At 25.4% G+C, this 20860-nt stretch overlaps 1 protein-coding gene across 2 annotated transcripts in view; it reads left to right on the top strand.

Moving 5' to 3' along the window:
• Nucleotides 1-20860, top strand: part of LOC136983639 (transmembrane protein 62-like) — a 59943-nt gene that overhangs the window by 3342 nt on the left and 35741 nt on the right. For both annotated transcript variants that reach the window (XM_067280440.1, XM_067280439.1), the window contains exons 2-4: nucleotides 12541-12652; nucleotides 14423-14560; nucleotides 17996-18041. In XM_067280440.1, the coding sequence (XP_067136541.1) occupies nucleotides 12541-12652; nucleotides 14423-14560; nucleotides 17996-18041 (296 nt within the window). The remainder of the gene's footprint in view (nucleotides 1-12540; nucleotides 12653-14422; nucleotides 14561-17995; nucleotides 18042-20860) is intronic.

Genomic DNA, 20860 nt, shown 5'->3' with positions numbered 1-20860 from the left:
ATGATTTTATTTTATTAAAACATTAATATTTAGCCATACAAATTTCAAGTAAATCATATATATGTGTTGTATTTAGTGATGTAACGAATAGTATATTCAGCTCACGCCGAATACCGAATATTCGGTCAGGAGCATGGCCGAATGGCCAAATATTTGGCCAAACTATTTGGCTTGATTAACGCACATACGAAAATTGGTGCGCAAACCGTATTATGGCAAGGATCGCGCACCCTGCTCTCTATTGGCCTGCTGTCACTACAATTTTTTCTTCCAGTACGTCTAAATTATTTAAATTAATTAATTAAATTATAATTATTAAAGTTAATATGATGAGATGGAGTCTAACGTCTACCTCTAGTGCCAAATTGGTTTATAATTTATGTAATAGCCGTAAATAGCCCGATATGATTCGGCAGTTGTTGGTATTTAGATGTAAGTTATAATAAGTTATTTTATTTGCAATCGATCTTTTTAACTCTTTAATTAAGCACTAAAATTTTGTTTTTACTACGTATTTGTAGACTGAATAGTACCTAGTAATTTGTAGACTAAATAGTAATTTGTAGACTAAATAGTGGGGACATTTATGGTCTAGTTTCTCTCCAGTTGTGGAACAGTTCAAATATATTATTGGGGTGTTTCTATTTGTGATATTTTGTTGCTATTGTTTTTGTCAATATTTTTAAAATTAACATGATTTCAAATGTTATCTTTTGTATATAATGAGAAATGCTCATTCTTTGCTTTATTTATAAAATAAATTATATATTAGTTAGTCATCTTCTAGAAATAGATAAATAATTATTTCATTAAATACGATAAGTTTCAATAAAACTTTTCGTAAATCATTTTAAAATATCGTAAAAAAATATTAAAATATACGCGAATACGAATATAACATAATTAACTAAACAATAACATTAATGCCAGATACATTCTAACCTACATGCGATCAATGCCATAAGATATTGGGCTAGATAAAGGCTATAATATTATTTAATTACAAAATAATTTAATACTAGAGTTAGATGCTATTTCTTACTAACCTTAATAATGATAACTTTTATTAATGCTGAACATTAAATTACCAAAATGATTAATTTACTGTGTTTTTGTTATTTCTTACTCCTGTTTTTAGGTATTCGGTATTCAGCCGAATAGCGAAAAATAGGCTGAATAGGCCGAATACCGGGTAGTAACCAAATATTCGTTACATCACTAGTTGTATTATTTGCAGTTATAGTCGTGGGGTCGAGTATAGGGAGAGAAGGACAAAAGAAAATTGGGACAATTAAACAACACATCTGTTCACTTCTGGATCCTCACGCAAACTCTTTTTATTATTTTTAGTGTTGCCAACCTCATTCCAAAAGGAATGAGATTACCAAAGCAAATTACACAAAATATATAAAAATTTAAAATATGTTTATATATATATATATATATATATATATATAATATATGGGGTGTATCAGTACAGCAGTTACAAACTTTCAGGAGAGATAGAGTACACCTAGATGATCAGAAATCACATAGCAATGCATGGTCGGAAACGCTTTCCTGACATAGTAGTGATGGCACAAAACATAAGAAATGAAGGACACGAACAGAGTGAGAAAACATGTTTATTATTCTTAGTACAGCAAAAATGCTGGGTCTTTTTTGGCTGGTGTATGAACTCCCATTAACAGTGCTGAGGAACTTGTTGCATGCATTGTGGCAGCTGCTGGGAAAGTCCAAGACACACCCGGTATTTTTGAACATGTTAGATCTTAATGTGCCAGAGATGTGAGGCCTGCATCACGGGCCGGGGTCGTAATTTCAAACATCATCTTTGATTTTTGCTGTACTAAGAATAATAAATATGTTTTCTCATCCTGTTTGTGCTCTTCATTTCTTGTGTTTTGTGTCGTCACTGCCATGCCAGGAAAGCATATCCAACCATGCATTGCTATGTGATTTCCCATCATCTAGGTGTACTCTATCTATCCTGTAAGTTTGTAACTGCTGTACTGATACACCCTGTATATATTTTTTAGAAATACATCAACTAATTATTTATGAATAAATAGTATTAATAATAAATATAAATAATTCATATTAAAATAATGTTGAAAATTTATAAATTGAACTTCAAAACGTTCACTTTAACTTTTACTTTTACTTCACACTATTTAATTTCAAAAAGTACTAAAAAAATATCAAAATTTGACTTGAACAGTGGATTTAAATGATCATAATTAGTTGATGTATTTTTTAAAAAAGTTACTGTTAGAGAAGGAAAATTTTGAAATTAAAATTCATTCTTTGATGATTAAAGATAATAAATCAAATGGTAAATTTAATTTATTAATTAACTAAATCAACCTTTTAAAATTTTGTCATTTTAAAATATTTTCTTAAGAATAAATAGAGTAAAATTTAATTACAGTTTTTAGATAAACACCTGTAAACTAGATTATATTCTGGATGTAAGTAAAACAACTACAGTAATTTAATTCTATCCTAAATATAATCTAGTCTATAGATGTTTGGCTAATAGGAAATTGAGCTTTATTGCTTGACTTTGTATTTTGTCAAATTAGGAATACAATGATAAACTTTTAAATTTTTTTTTAATATTTTTTTTTAATATACTAAAAATAATAATAATTTAATATGATTATACTTAAAATTAAATAGAATAAAAACTAATACATAAAAACTGAAAAGAAAAATAATTCATGTGTCAGTACCGAATGGCATATTTTGCAAATAAATAATATCCAAAGTATAAGTCATATTGTATAAACATATGTTTATCGAATAATCAAATTATGATAAAAGAAAGTTTTATCCTTCAGATAATTGATGCTTTACTTTATTAAATTTGATTAATTTGAATAAAAGGTTAAAAAACTGTTCTTTTAATGCCAAAATGATTATTGGATTATGTCAGGCTGTAACAAAGTTACTAATTACTAATTATAGCCTGATATAATTTGGCAATCATTTAGCATTAATCTGAAAATTAGATTATTGAATGTTTATAATTGTTCTTTTTATTAATTTATACAAGCAAAAAGTTGTGAATAAGAATTATAAATAAAATGCTATATGTGTACCTATAAAATTATACGTATAATTGTTGTTTTTAAGACAAAAAATTATATTTTTAATTTTAAAAAAATGTAAACAGATTTTACTTCAGAACTTATAATTAGGAAGACTCAATCTATAGTAGTTTCTGACTATGAATTATGTGAACTTATCAAGTTTATAATGATTCATTGGTGACACAGGCTTTTTATTCAGGTAGTGGCAATCCCATTTTAAAATCTGTTAAAAAACTTAATATAGATGTATTAAACATAAAAATATACTGTGTCAAACTTTATTCTTTTGAGTACTTCTAAATTCTTAATTAAAATAAAAATTTATTTTTAAATTTAATATTTAATTAAATATGCTAAATTTATTATTTCAATATTTAAGCCAGAAATTAAATTATAAGATACATTCTTATTTAATAAATATAATTTAATTAATAAACAACAAAGGAATTATTTTTTTGGTATATTCTGTATAATTCAGTCATCATTTAATAGGTTTAATTGTTTCATATTGAATAAATTTAATGTATAATTAAATATCATTAGATATAATAAATATAACAATGTTAAATATTAAATAGAATTAAACAGAACGTGCTCAGCAAAAGATTAGACAATAACCAAACGCCTTTATTGTTGCCGAGAGAGTTTATTTCAAACAAATATTTTCGACCTATTCCATAGGCCATTGTCAGGTTGAAAACAGACAATTGGAACATTTCTGTTCCACAAGATCAAATACAAATACTTAAATTTCAAAAAAAAAAAATTGTAAATTGTATAACAATGTTAGATTTTATTTCATAAATAAATTGGTAGAGTTAAAATAATTTAAAATAAATATTTTTCATAATCAAATATTTGATAGGGTATTATATCAGAGAAATTAGATAAAATAATCTCTCTTATATAAAATAAATAAATATTTGGATCATTTTAATTAATCAATAGTTGTATTATCATGAAATATAATTATAATTATTAATAATAAAGCTGGAGATTTATATTAAGTAAAAATTAAAATTATTAGGTTTCAATAATAATTTATTTTCTATCAAAAGAAAATTCATAAGTATACTAAATTTTATTATCATGACTAATAATCTTTAAAAGCTTTTTATAATTACTCTTAACGGCAATTATATACTAAAAATAATAATAAATAATAATAATAAATTTACGTAATGTAAATGAGAATCGCAATATATTACAATACAGTGAATTTTTTTAAAGTTTGATATGTGGTTATATAATGGAGAATCAAATGGCTAAACATGTGTTGTTATCACCAATGTAATACAATCTCTTGAAGTAATGTAGACAAAATGAGATTTCAACAAGCTGTCACTTCCATTATAACAGCAAAAATAGCATATTTACAATTAAGATAAAAATAAAAATGCTATTATCAATAGTTTGTTTGTACTCTGATTATATCTTTTTTATCAAAAATTTTTCAAATTTTTAAATTTTATAAAGTATTGTTGGATAGGTAAAACAAAATTAACAAATTCAAAGTAATTAAGATTTTAAAATTTATTCTACTTTTAAATTAATATTGATGCTTAGCTTGTTTTTGTGATGTAATGCATTAAATATTATTTTTAACAAATATGAGCAAAATAAGTACACTTTGTGGAAAATAATATTTATATTTGCTATTTGGACTACCTAAACTTTGTTCAATAATATTTTTATATGGAAATCATGTAGAAGTCAGCAGAAATTTAGTTTAAAAACTAATTTAAAAAAATTAACAATAAGTTCGAAAAAAGATTGCAATTTCTATTGTAAATTTATGAAGACGAATCATTTTTATATAAGTTTATTACAGAAAAATTAAATAATCAATAAAGAATGCAGCAGAGCTTAGATGATTCTTGCTGATCATCGTGAAATTATCTTTTCATTATAACATTCCCAAAAAATAAATAGTACAATAATAGATTCTATTTGTGCTTGTCATTTTGATAATGAAACAGTGCATTTTAAAAGATCACCTATTAATCAATATTGCTAGTAAAATAATGAATGTTAGAAAAAAACATTTTCTAAAAAGAAATTTTAATTTGTTTTTTATTTATTAATCTATTATTACACTTTTTAAAAATGAAACAGCATGAGAAGTTTAATTTTTTTTAAAATCAGTTCTGTTGGTTAGCTCAGTAGTTCTCAATCATTTCTATAAATGGATTCACCACCCATTCTGGGATTTCCATTTCTAAAAGACTTCTGAACCTTGGTTTCATTTCATCATATAAATTTTATTTTCTCAATTATGTCCTTCTTGCTAGATTTTCAATTAGGACTTCTGTATCATGACACTTTGAATTAATTTGTATAAAATAGAAAATAAATTTTATATATTCTACTTTGTAAATTAGTGTAATTTCTTTATAGCTCAGATGATTCTCTGGCAATTTCTATGACCCCAGATTTTTGCATTTTTCTGTTGCCTCACTGAAATGTTCCATGAGCATCCTGGAGAACCATATACCGTATTTTACGGACTATAAGACGCACTTTTTTCTTCGAAAAATTGCCTCCAAAATTCAGGTGCGTTTTATGGTTCGTAGCGTCTTATAGTCCGTAAAATACGGTAACTCCCATTGAGAACCACTAGAGTAGATAGTCAGTTGTCAGATTCTTAGAGTTTTCTTCTTTTAACAAATTAAATAACAAAATGTTTTATTTTGAGCTCAGATTTTGCAGCTAATTAATATTTTTGAACTAAAAAGTTTTTGTCTAGTTTATATTTGAACATGAAAGAAAATCTTACATTAAAGAAAAATTAATCAGTAAAGCATATAGTGTTGGTCATTGTGGCATTATCTTTTCATTATAGTATTTTCGGCTGATAAATAATAAAAAATCTTTCTTAAACTTGTTCGTAAATTTTGCTCTAAGCTATTTATAAAGTTTTAAATTTTTTTTATGAACTCGTATATTAATATTCTTACAATATCACTAAACATTAAAAATGTAATTGAAATTCAATAAAAATAAATATATTTGCAGTTTCTTTCCTTTTTTTTTTAAGTAATTGCTATATCATAAAGTTCTACAAAAACTGATTAAGTAGGCCAAGAGTACCAAACTTTTGGCCTACTTGCAGTTATCAGTTTCTGATCCAGCCTCATAATCTCTCAAAAATCTTTGAGTGTCCACAGATCTTGAGCTGTGGATGTTCAAAGATTTTTAGATTATATGAAAAGCTGAATAAGATTGATGTTATATTGACATATCTATAGCACACAAGTTATAAACAGACAGCATATTTTTTTTATCATCAGAGTTTTTTGTTAATAGAAGCTTGAATTGATATAATTTGAAATAAGATAGATGACATTACTTTATACATATGTCAGTTCAAATATGAATTAATATGAACATTTGACAGTAAATAAACATTAATATCTGTTGTATGACAATAACAGCTGATTAATATATTGAACTCATTTATCATCATTTAACAAAAATTGTTTTATGAATTTAAATTATAAATGATACATAGAAAATTTTGTATGTGAGAAATATACAAAATTATAACATTTATTCACAGATATGTTATTAATACAATATTTAATAGCAAACATAATTTTTGAATTAAAAAATAAATTATGTAACATGTAATTTTACAATAATACAAAGAATGTAATGGGACAATTCATCTATACACACCGGGTTGAATCATTTAATACTTTTATATAAGGATGCCAACTGGGGGTTGAATGTTACCGGTACCATTCGTTGTGTCGATTGTCCTAAGCTGTCATTAGTGTCATCCTTATATAAAAGAATTGCGGAGAAACAAGGAATACGTATTGCATACAGGAGATGCCCGTCGATTTTTCAAATCCTCCGTAATGATAAAGATAGGCCAGACAGAAAAAAACTCCCAGGGGTGTACGCGGTCCCTTTAAAGGACTATAGATTTAACAGAGATTTAATGTACATTGGTGCCACGAAAAGATCTGTTGAAATTAGGTGGAAAGAACATCAGCAAGATGTTAGAAATAACAGAAACAGCACTGTGCTTGCGGTTTACGCCTCCGATCAGGAAATAAAAGCGGACTTCACGAGCGCTAAACTCCTCATCACCACACGACACACGGACCACCTTCAATGGCTAGAGCAAATAGAGATATGTAAAGCCTTCAAGTACACCCAACCAATCAATTCGAAGGACGAGATGAAGCTATCTTTGGCATGGCAGGCACTAATTCAAGACAGCGATTCGAACCAACGGAGGCAAAATGATTAGAGAGACCATTACAGGGAACTGACATGGATAAAGATGCGATTGGATTGCATTTTGATAGTTTACATCACGAAGATAAGCGCTTGATCGTATTATGTAAAGTTTGGAATGTTGATGGCACGCGGTTTCCATGGATACGGAATCGAACAATTCGAATTTTTATCCAGAAAGAGGATATTCTTCGATCTAACGGTCAAAAAAAGAAAATAGAATAAATTTTGCTTGAAGAAGGACCTAGTGAGGGCCAAAAACATTAGCATACGAACTTTGGAAGCACCGGTTACAAGGTTTGCAAGAATATTAAATGAATGTAATGGGTGTCCACAAAAAATCCACATAAGTTTTTACCTTGAAAAAAAAAAGAAAAATCTATGAACTACGTAGTCATTTGAAAGGTAATGAAATGCTATACATAATCTTTTATTTTTGTAATTCTACAAGTCTATTATTGAACAAAGTTGATTTGACTTCAGATTGGATTGAAATCTTGTTGCTGGCTTCAATGGTCTGCTTCAAGCCTTCCAACCTGGCTTTTATTAGAATTTTCATTTTTCTATCAGACCCATTTTTCTCTGGTGATAATGTACTCTTGAAACATTGGAGAATGCACTATATTACCTATTTTGGAACTCCTCCTTTTGCAAAATCATTTGCAGTAAACTTTTTCCTTAATGTTTTATTTAATGTGTAAAATTCTTAGGCATAAAGCATCCTTTTTTGTTACCATTTTGAAAACAGAAAATTAAATACAGAAAAATATTCTATATTGTTCTACAGCATTTCACACACTTTCATATTATAGTATGTACTGGATAATTAAAAATTATTGTCTGTTAGCTAGAGCCTGAGATATTTTGTGCAGATTTTTCAGGACTTCTCTTATTTTGTTTGTTGATATTTATTAATTACCATTAATAAATGTGATTTCTAAGTTTGTTAATATCAAAAGATTTAAATTAATACATATAGACAATCAGTTCTAATATTGAATCAAAAATTTACAAATTTTTTAACATATCTGGTTTCCAAATATTATTTGGCTTCAATTTGAAAAAATTATAGACCTATAAATTCATACTGTCATCTGTCAGTAATCTTGAGAACAAAGTTAGATAGACAAAAGACAAGATCAGATATGGAAACCTTAAGGGTAGGAGGCCCCGATTAACTATATACAAACTTCCAATGCAAATCAAAAGTCATGTTATTTCAATTTGAATATTTTCTCCTGTAAGGTGTTAGATAGATGACTGGCATGATTATATTGTTAAAAGAAAAGAATTATGTACAGGGGCAATCACTACTAATTTGAGGTGGAGAGCAAATATTTTAAATTAAATTGCAAAAATTGCAGCCTGGCATTATTACAATGTCACAATAAATAATCGCTTGTTATTTATAAATTACACTCATCAATGGCATATCTAGAAAGTAAGTTTTCTAGGGGCAAACAAATATATCATAATAGTCATATATATTCTTATATTTTATTAATGGAAATGTTTTTAGGATGAAGAAATATATATTTTTTTCTCTTTTCATCCTGCAGACACCAAGACAATCTTTTCTTTTTCTATATCCATTGTGAGTTTGGCAGGCCTACAATAGGGGCAGCAAGATGATGAGGAACGGGGACCAATATATACAGAACATAGGAAATTCCTGTTGACTTGTTCACCTGGTTTCAATTCTGGGTCCTCCCGACGGGTAGGCTGACACCTTAGCTGTCTTGGTCATCTAGCTATCTGTGAAAAAATATTTTAAGGATATTTTAAGGCAACAAAAACTTCGTATCAGTATTATATTTAAATAAATTAAATAAAATTTTTTTCTATCTGTTTTTAATTTTGTACTAAAATTATTATTTTTATTTATTAGAAGCATCTTCCTAACCTCCCTTGACTACTCAAGTGATACCCATAAAATCTGACATCATTGGTGGAGATAAATTAAGCTAATCAATGTCAGTGTAATAATACACATTTAAAGAAACTTGTAATAAGACTGTTAACAAATAGCATAATTATCCAATATAACTTTTGATTTATAGTAATTGGTATCAATTATAAAGCATATGTCAAAGTGAAATAAAATGTAAATATTATATCACTAGTTAAATATTTACAAAATTCAAATTTGTCAGAAGTATGTTTCAATATATGAATTATCTGTAATAGTCCTATCATGTCATAGATTTATTCAATATCATTTTAAACAATAAAATGACAAAAATGGGAATTCTATTGAATCTTCATTGTAAATATAATGAATAAATGTAAAATACATATAAGTAACTAGGACTATAAATTGAATGAAAGATGCTAGCTTTGAAAAATGAAATATTTAAATTTTACAAGGAAGTATAATAAGTAGGGTATATAAATAAGGTTAAATAGTTTGTGGTTATTAGAGTAGAATTAAAACATAGAATTATATGGTATTCTGAACATGAGGTAATTTGTAAAATAATAAAAGTAATGAAATAGTTCAGAGATTTAAAGTTTAAGGTAAATAGAATTAAGTTATAATACATACAATTACATAAAATTATACATCTGTTATGAAATAAGTAAAGCATGTGGTTCCATATTCTTTTCTAACCTAATCATTACTGTTTTTATTAGGAATAAAGTATTCAAGTCATCTTTAGGAACATAATATTTGCATTCAAACATTTGCAGATAAATAATTTGTTTGAAACTTACCAATGTTTCAATATGCCTCTTCTTTTATCATTTCATTATCAATTTCCTTCATTTTTATTCAGTCCATTCAGTTTTTTGAATTATTATTTAACATAGTAAGATGATATTTTATTGCACAAATGTTAAATTATATTTAGGTATTTTTCTAACATATAAAAAAACAAAGCTGGAACAAAACTTCAAATCAATACCTTTCACGTTTTTACAGTGATAGGTTTATTCAGAGGTTATTTGTCTTTCTAATCTTTGTGAATTGAAAGAATTAATGGAAAAATATATGTGAAAAACAATATTTATTATTGTTTTTATATTAAAAATATATTCATTATTTAAGTTTATATCTTGATTAAGAGGTTTAAAAATGATTTAGATGACATTGAAGTTATATGTTCTTAACGTTACATATTTAAAGTTATCAGAATTATCATTAACTATTAGATCAGACTTGCTCACTTGGCAGAGTTAGGCTGGCTGCATTCCCAAAAGTTGATGGCTTAAATTCATAAGCTCCACTTCTCTTTTTTAACTTTGATAATTACTAATGTTATATGTTTGGCTAGTAGAACTTGCAAATATTTTGAATGTGTTTGATTTTAATGAATTAAAGTTGTACAATGATTTATATGTGGTTTAATAAGATTATATAAACCATATTGCAATATAATTGATTATTTATTTAATATTAAATGTCAACCTGTCGTTAACAATTCACATTTCTGAAAAATTATGTAAATCAATTAACCCAAGACTATTTAAGAAAATGTCTATTTAGGTATTGTTTTTAAATATTAAAATAAACATTAACTACATTAAAAGTGAATATATTTATAAATTAATGTTAATAATTAATTGATACAGTTGAATTCTTACAGCTACAATATGACTAATTATTTATTAAGATACTATTAATATGAGATAATGGCTTAATTTCCTATCTCTAGTTTAAATTACTTGTACCTTAAATAATTAATCAGCCATATTGTAGCTCAATAACAATCTGATGGTATTGATTATAACCTATATTAGGTATGGTTTTATATGTAAATTTGATGTTCTGTTACAACGATTTTTGTAACTGGCTAACTAGTTTTAGACTTTTCAATCTGGCTTGAAAAGTCTAAAACTATTTTTACAAATAAAACATTTGGCTACCTAATAAAAATGAAGTGTGAATTTATATTTACAAGTAAATAAGATTGTCAAAAATTTTATATTTATTGTAATAATTAAATTTTTAGATGTAACTACAGTATGAGATTTGAAATTACATTATTTTTTAACTTAATTTTTCACTTTATAATACATAGTGTTTATAAACATTCTACATTTAAAATTAGTGGAATTTTATGGATGATAATCATCTACAATTCATTTTAAAAGGCTTCTCTGAATTAATTTCTCAAACACATTTTTCTCTATTTAATATTAGCAAGTTACACAAAATTTTTAGCTACTTTATGTTTAATTTGACAGAAAAGTTAAACACAGTTGTTCTTTTTTTGACTTTCAGCTTTACTTTCTTTTCAGTAATAAAATTTGCTGTAAAATAAACAATACTGTGACTTTATGTAAATATTTCAAAGCACAATGGCAAAAATTATCTACAAATCTATAGAAAATGCTCTCCATTATACAAAAATGATTATTATTTATTAAACATCACAAAGAAATGAATGGCAGTTTCTTCTAGTATATGATCAAAAATATATTTTTCTTAAGACCTATACATCAACCAAAAAGGTGCATATAAAATTTCTGATGAAAGAATAATTGGTTAATATGAAAAAATGATAACTTAAAAATATATTAACAGTTGAATTGGAAAGAAACGTATAGCAATTATGGACTAATCATGTATCATATTGGACAAATGAACTAGTGCCTTGATGGCCCATCAGTTCAGCAGTTTGCAGTTTTAAAATTTTAGAAAAATATATTGCTTTCCATACAATACACAGCCAAATTCCAGACCAAGTCCACCTTGTTACACACATTCAGTGACTGACATATAAGTTTTATTTTCCATTTGGCATGTTCTGTTATGTACTATGAACTTGTCTTAAATTGTAAAACAAAATATAGTTTAAACAAATATTGGCTATTTCTTTGGATAATAAATACATTTATGTAATATTCGAACAAGTAGAAAATGCATGCCATATGACTGTTTTGTTTTTTATAGGATGACTGAATTAATCCAAATCTAAAAAATATATTAATATCAGATTATACTTTATATATTCTTTAGACTATAGATTAATAAAACTGATGAACAATAGATTAGGCTATAGATGATGTACACTTGAATTAATAATCTTATACTGTAAAATCTTGTAAATTTAATAAGTGAAAGCCTTTAATATTTCCATTTGAAGGATGACAGTTGCATTAAATATATTTATAATATATTATTGATATAAATATTTTAAATATATATATATATATTATTATCGTAATTTTTATAAATTGTATTTTATTTCAGGTCTCAGATATCCATCTTAGTTTGTTTAGAGATTTCAGCAGAGGACCTGATTTAAAAAGATTTTGTAAAGAAGTAATACCTGTAATTCAACCATCGGTTGTTCTTGCAACAGGTAACTTTCATCTTATACTCAGAGCCGTAGCAATGTGTCTGGTACCTTTGGTGATGCATTAGTCTTTTAGTCCATGGTTCATATGTTTGTGAGCCATAGCGAAGACCGAGGCATTGTGAGGAGTGCTAAGCAATTATCGCAAACATCAGCCCTTGCACCTTTAGCACTTGCCCCATTGCCAGTGAATTGTACAGCTCTGCATATACTGTATATACAATATTATACACTATATACATCACTTTACATATACTTTATATACATCACTTTTTGTTATATGCACAATATACAATTTTCTCATTATACAAATGTTATTTATAAATTGCTATACATTTAAAAAATAAAAAACTTAGATTATTAAAAAATATCTATTTTCCTTTTAACACAACTTTTCTGTCATAGATTTCTTAAGAACATATATTCAAACCGAAAGTTCGAACTTTACAAAATTGTGGAATCACAAAATGTTCGATTGGACCTCATAAACATTAATATAAATACAATGCTTTTGATTTGTTATTTTTTCTTAATTAGAGAAAGATAAAAAAGAATTTTAAAAAAATCATTTATTAATAACTTAATACTTAAAAGAAAAATTAGTTAAATGTTAAAAATATTATTTAATAAACTTTTTTTAAAGTTTTTTTTTAGCATTTTTTGAATATTTAACTTCAAATTTATGTTTATATTTGGCTAGTTACCTTTTATACTAGCCAAATTAAATAAATATTTTTCTATAGATACATTAAGCATTATTGACTAAAATTACTAAACAAAATATTATCTTCCTATTTTGTTATGGTTTCAAATAAAATCACTGTTTAAATTAATAAATTTCATCATTTTTTTTTAGGAAAATATCTATAATTTGTTATTATTATAGCAAGTAAAACAATTTCTTTATGCAATGTACAATAATTTTTTCTTTTAAATTCAGAAATACCTGAATTAAATTCAAGAAAAAAGAAAAGAATAATTGAATTTGTGTGTAATCTGATGAGGAAATTATGAACATGAATTATTTTGACTTTCAGTCCACTCCTAACTATATTCAATTAAATAAACATGCATATAAAATTTGCAGATTACTAATGTATTTGAAATTTTCTACTACATTTCTTACCGAGAAACCATTTAAAAAAACATTAAACTCTTGAATATCATGAATGAACATTTTTAAGTTTCAATTTATAAAAAAAAAACATTTAAATTTTTAAAACAATTTTTAGTGTCTCTTCTTACATTTCAAAAATTTATTTAATATTCTCATAATTATTATTATTAAATGTAAGAGTTTTTCAATGATTCTTGTTAATAAATATTATTAAATTAAAAATGAAATAGGAACTGCAATATATTATTTGGTATATAAAATTATTAAGTAAAATATTAAAGTAATGTTAGAATTTGGACTTTACTTGTTTTACAAATATAATTTAACATTAAAACACAATATGGACAGAGCTTAAAATATATAAATAATTAAAGCAAAAATATTTTTTCTATCAAAACAAAAATCTATTTTTTAGATATTTTATTTAATGGTAAACAATAAATTTCTCATCTTTACCAGATTCATTAATTTTTAGATATTTTCTTTTCTTGTAATAGGAAGAATTTAATATTTAACTTGAATTTAGACTTAACTTTCTATTTTTAAAATGAGAATAATACAAATTTATTTCGATTTTCAAAATACTGTAGGAAAATAGTCTATTACATAAAGTGTTAATTTGAATTTTACATATTTAAACTTGATTATTTAATTTTTAGGTGATTTAGTTGATGCAACAACACCTGACCATCTTGGTTCACGACAATTTGAAGAAGAATGGAAAACCTATCAAAAGATTTTGTTTGAAAGTGGCGTTTCTAAAGAAACTGTGTGGTTAGATATTCGGGGAAACCATGGTAAGCAAAATTTAATTTAGAGATTAAATTCTTAAATATAATTACTTAGATCCATTTTTTAAATTTAAATAAATTTATTTACATTTGAATGATATTATAAATAAGTAAGAAATTGATATAATAGTGAAAATAAAAATAAAAATTGATTATTTCATTTCTTCCACATTACATGGAATACAATTTTAATTATATTTAGTCAGAATTAATTTAATAGTAATAAAATATTTCATATCAATATGTTTACAAACACTTGGCATCATATTTATTTGAATAAATTGCTTATTTCTAATGCTTAGTTCAGGAAACCAAAATAAAAAGAGAATGAAAAATGTTTTCGTTCTCTTTTTATTCTGTCTTCTTGAACTAAGCTTTAGAACATAAAAAGAGCGCATAAAAACAGGTTTGACTGTATTTAAAATATAGGTAGATATTTTGTATTTCTAAGTATTTATTTTAATATTTTATATTTTGTTACTGTAGAAAATACCATAAAAAATATAGTAGTGTTGTAAATGCTATAGTGTAGTATTAATTATTTTGTCTATATTTTTCACATATCTTCTAAACTAATAAATTTCTATTATTTTCTGCACTTTTAATAAGTTTGGCAGAATTTTTAATCTAAATAGATGTATTAGTGTTTTATTTTACCTCATTTTTTTTTATTAACTACAAAGTTTTTATCTACAGCTTTTATATTAAATATCTCTATAAATTTTTAAATTACCATAACACTTTGATGTTTTTTAAAAATAAATCTTTAAAGATTGTTGTAATACAGAAAACAAATGTTAAATAACTGTGGTAAACTTTGTCAGATGAAACCATACTGTTACATTGCTAAATTGATTTTTGATTTGATGTTTTTGTTTTCTTAGTAATTTTGATTTATTTTTTTCTTTTATAATTTTTACTTTCAACTTGTATTCTACTTTCTATAAATATCACTTATTGTAGTAAAAAACTTTATTATATTTTTAAAAATTACTATAAAATTTTTGAGTAATTGCAATATTTTAGGTAAATGTCTATTATAAAACATAAAAATAACCTATTATCTGATAGAAATAAAACATACAGTATATTAATTGTTTATAATATTTAAAGTATCTAATAGTAGTATATGGTATAAAATTTAGAAAGGAAAGATCATACAACTGATAAAAGAAGTCTTCAATGTATGCTGTAGGCTAGCTAGCTTCAATTATTTAAGTTTATACAAAATTTTTATTATAAACAGAAAATGATAAGATTAACATAAGGATATGTTTTGTTTATATATACTTATACATTATATCATAATGTATTAAAATTTTGGAAGAAAGTATAAGTTTATAAAAAAGAAAAAAGTAACATTTATAAACATTGTTTTTCTTTTTTGTATTACTTTATTCTTCTATATACCATTTTCTTCTTTAAAATAAATATATAAGAAATTAAATGTATAAAGAAAAATATAAAAAGCTGATACAATCTGTTTTTAATCTTTATTAAGCTAATTTTGTGGCATTACATATCAACTGTGATATTTTAAATGAAAGAAGAATTATTTTGTATCATTTTGAAATGACAATTGGCATATCGAATTTTATATTCATTTCTGTGTCTAGCAGAATAATTATAAAAAGATCAGTTATCTATAGAAGTTGAATTTGTTTGTTGTTAAGTCTTCTGGAAATTGATTTTTTAAATATGTAATGTCAAATATATCCAGATATTCAATTTATCCAGATATAAATATTTTTACATGGAATTTATTTATAAGGGATTATTTTTCAAAACAAAGCAAAAAATAAGGTTATATTCTAATTATCTTTGATTGTATATCTTATAGAATTATGGATTCTGAGTGACATCTTTAAGTTTTTTATAACTTGTTGATCAACAAGTTATCATAAACTCAGATTTACTAAGTCTCACCTTGATCGTCAGTATCATATAAATAATTTGATTAAAAACATTATAATAATTCTCTTCACTCAAACAATTTCTTAGAGTTTAATGGCAAAATCTGTTTAATAATTTTTTCCACTGATGTTTTTCAAACAATAATATATCATTTAAACGTATCTCGTCATTTAAACGCATATCATTTAAACATATCATACTAGTACTTTATCAATTAACAGGACTTATTATACTGGGTGTACAGATGCAGCAATTAGGTCTTATGAATCAGAAATAATATTGTTTATTTAAATCACCTGGCCCAATGCTGGAAAGAGAATTCTGTTAATTGATAAAATACTAGTAGATAAGTTTAAATTAAGATAAGGACACGAAGGCATATTAACTAAATAATATATCATGTTGATACCATCTTGTCCTTAATTACTTATATTATACTTATATTAAGGATGTTCTTATAAACTAGGATTTGTTATACTGAGGGAAGAGAAAAAACATCATTTCCAATTAAAATGTATTTATTGTAATGTAATCTTGTTAAATATATTTTAATTGGAAATGGTGTGTTTCTCTTCTCTCAGGATAACAAGTCCTAGTTTATAAGGATGTCCAAAGTGACACAAGTATAATATAATAATATACTAGTTATTTGAGAACCTTTTGTTAAATGATATTACAAAATACAAGGATTATTTTGTCTTTGAATCATATAAGGTTATACATCTATGAATTGCTGAGAAATATTTCAAAAAAATTATTTTATGCTCTTGATTATTTTCTGTAATCTTTTTAGTAAATTTAATGTAAAATTCATGCATCAAATTCTGCAGTTGAATTTAATATGTTGAAATATAATAAGTAAAGGAAAACAAAATGCTATTTTACTTTTCAAAGTTCTTTGGATGACAGAAGTAAATTAATTTTGCCAATTTATTTATGTATGCTAGCAATTGAATATTCTTGAAATGACAGAATTAGAGACTACCAGGAAATGTTATTTTGTAAATCTTAAAAAACGTCATTGTCGTTGCAGAATTTTTATTGAAAAGATTGAAAGACTATCTTTATTCATCATTTAAAATAAAATAAAGTTCTGCTTATTGTTTAGTACTCGAGATTCTGAATCATGAATTATTTTAATTAATGAGTGATTTAGAATATATAATATCAAGAGATTTGTTTTTATATTCAGTCATGACACATTTTTCATTTTGATATCTTAGTTAATTGCTTTAAAAGCATTATGATTTTCTCTCATTCACTTTTTCTTGGTGTTGATCTGAATATATTGATATTTGAAGAAATTTGTATCTTAACTGAATTTTTAAATCTATATGTCACTGAACATATCTGCATTATAAATATGCTGCTCTGAAATAAACATGCTAATTCATGAAAATAAAGTATTTGAACAATATTGTATCTATAAATTTTTGCTTTACTATTTAATTTATTAAATTTTATTTGTAATCATATAATTGATCATGTTTTATACTATGAAATAATTATATTTTAATTTATCCACAGATAATTTTAATACTGTGTCATTAGATAAAGAAGATAATTTATTCAGGTAATCAGTTAATCTTATTGTTTTCATTCACTGGTTTAGGATTAAAATTTATTAAAAGAAATATTAACAGATTAATATAATATAAGAATGCTTGTACATACAAATAAATGCATAAAGTGCTTATATATATAGGTACATAGGCTGTTTTTTTTTCAACCTCTGATGGTCTATAAAAAAAAAAGACAAGTGTAAATAACAAAATGAATTTATTACCAAAAGTTAGCTACAAACCTGGTTACTTTTCAACATAATCACCACGAAGATTGAGGCATTTGTCATATCTGTGGATGAGCTTTTCCATCCCCTCTTCATAGAATGTTGCTGCCAATGACTTAAGATGGGCCCTAATGTTTTGAAGATCATCATTAGTCTCGAACCTCTGTCCTCCTAGCCACTTTTTCTGTTCAAGAAAGAGGTGGAAGTTGCTCAGAGCTAAATCACAGCTATACACTGGGTGTTTAAAGGTGGTGAAGACTTCCATCCAGCTTAAAACTTTTTAATGTGTGAAGACTTCCATCTCGTTCCTGAACTGAAAACATGGCTAGGAGAGCAGAGGTTTGAGACTAATGATGATCTTTAAAACATTAGAAAAGCCTTACTGTTCTTTACAATTTATTATCATTTAAAGTCGTCTACTGTGGACGTTATTTATTAATAGGACCTTGTACTGGTGTATTGGCACAGTAATGAGAGTTAATTCAGTAAAATTTCTTTATTTTATCATCTGTAGTAGCAATATTCGTATTGCTACTACAGGTGATAAAATAAAGAAATTTTACTGAATTAACTCTCATTACTGTGCCAATACACCAGTACAAGGTCCTATTAATAAATAACGTCCACGTAGACGACTTTAAATGATAATCTTTAAAGATTATCATTTAAAGCTTTCTCAATTCACTGGTGGCAACATTCTATGACAAGGGGATGGAAAAGCGTGTCCACAGATATGACAAATGCTTCAATCTTCACGATGATTATGTCAAAAAGTAACCAGGTTTGTAGCTAACTTTTGGTAATAAATTCATTTTGTTATTTACACTTGTCTTTTTTTTTATGGACTGGTGGAGATTGAAAAAACCACCCTCATACATACATTATGTACAAATATTTTTAAGTTTCAGATATTTTTTTTTAAATAAAAACTTGTAGAGTGTATCATTATTTTATTTTGTTTAATTATATACAGTATGTATATTAATATTCAAAGAAAACCATATATTATTTAACACACTATTTTTATTAATTTTGATTAAATCATAAATTAAATTAAGATACAGCTTTAGCATTAGTAAATTAGGAATATTAAATTTTTTTTTCTTTAAACAAATAAAAAGCTTTAATCAAACATAAATTAAATAAAATCAAAACATAAAAGTTTATGTTCAATTATAAAACAAAAACAAGAAATTAGGTTTATTGAACCTGCTTGACTTCAGATATGACTTAACAACTCACAGGTTCATAAAATAAAATTGTATTAGCCTTAGAGAAAAATAGTTGTTTAATAAACATTTTTACAAAAATAAGGTATTACCTTTTAAAATGTATTGTCTCAAAATAATTTAAGTTGTAAAAAATGCTTGTGAAGTTCTTTGCTGTTTTTTTGAATATTTTCAATTATTCAAAAAATTTAGATGTTGGAAAGGAAAAACAGTTGCAAGTCAGGTTAAGTGAATAAGAATATTGTTTTGAGTGAAAAAATTTTGTCATAAATACATCTACTGAGAGAATGTTAAGCAACTATGCATTATTATGTCAAAGCAGCTAGTGATTCTGTCAAAGATTTAATTGTTTTCTGCAAATTGGATTTCTTAAATGATTAAAGACTTCAAATATGATGTTTCATCTACATTGTAGCAATATCAAAATAAGGTCTTAGTAAACAGTTCTTTCAGCTAAAAAAAAAACAAATAAATAAAATAAACATTGTCTTTATGTCTTGATTTTGATATCTATGCTTTTGGCAATTGTAAAGAAACCTTCCATTGCATCCTTTTTATACTTAAAGTTATGCTTAAGTTGAAGATTTTATTATTAGTAAGACTACTTCCTATGTAGCAGTGTCCAGCAACTGCGGGTGAAAAGAATCTTTCTATGTGCTTCCAGTTTGTGACCTATCTCTGTCCAGAGTGAACATGTGTTGTTTACGAAATAACCAAAACTTCTTGTAAGCAAAAAACAAACAATATTTATAAGAAATAATGTGAATTTGGTGAATTCCACAATTTGTATCATGAAATAAAAGATAATCTAACTTTTATTCTTCTTTGGAAGCACAAGCAGTGGAAACAGCAATCAAACTTGTTTGGTAGCTGCTTCCTGCACATGCATGTAGAAGGATCATCTGAGGGTTGCTGCATACTAAATACAGTCACTCTGGACAAGCACATTCACATGTATCAGGTTATCTGCTCCACTTGGTAGCATGTTCATGCCTGTGGTTGCTGAACACTGCCACATAGGATGTTTACTAACAATGACAAGTTCAATAATCTTTTAAGCTTTTTGCATTGATAAGATATTATGAGGTATCACAAGTTTTTTCATTATTTAATAGTTTGAAACCATTTTTTTTCATAAATCCCATCCCTTATTCATCAAATAAGTATTTTCTTTATAACATTTTAATATTTAGACATCATCTTTTACAAGTCATTTGTTTCTTTCACTGCTTATTCAATTTTTAACTTATCATATTATAATTTGTTAGAATAAAATACAATCTTGTCAGCTATTCACAACTTATTTTTTAAATTATTTATTGGTTCTTACAATCTTGATAAATATTATTGTATAGCTTTTTTTATATTCTGTAT

Source organism: Centruroides vittatus, unplaced genomic scaffold, assembly GCF_030686945.1.
Source record: "Centruroides vittatus isolate TY-2023 unplaced genomic scaffold, ASM3068694v2 contig_884, whole genome shotgun sequence".
NCBI lineage: Eukaryota > Metazoa > Arthropoda > Arachnida > Scorpiones > Buthidae > Centruroides > Centruroides vittatus.
The sequence above is the reverse complement of the archived record's forward strand: the minus strand, read 5'-3'. Positions and strand labels throughout refer to the sequence as shown.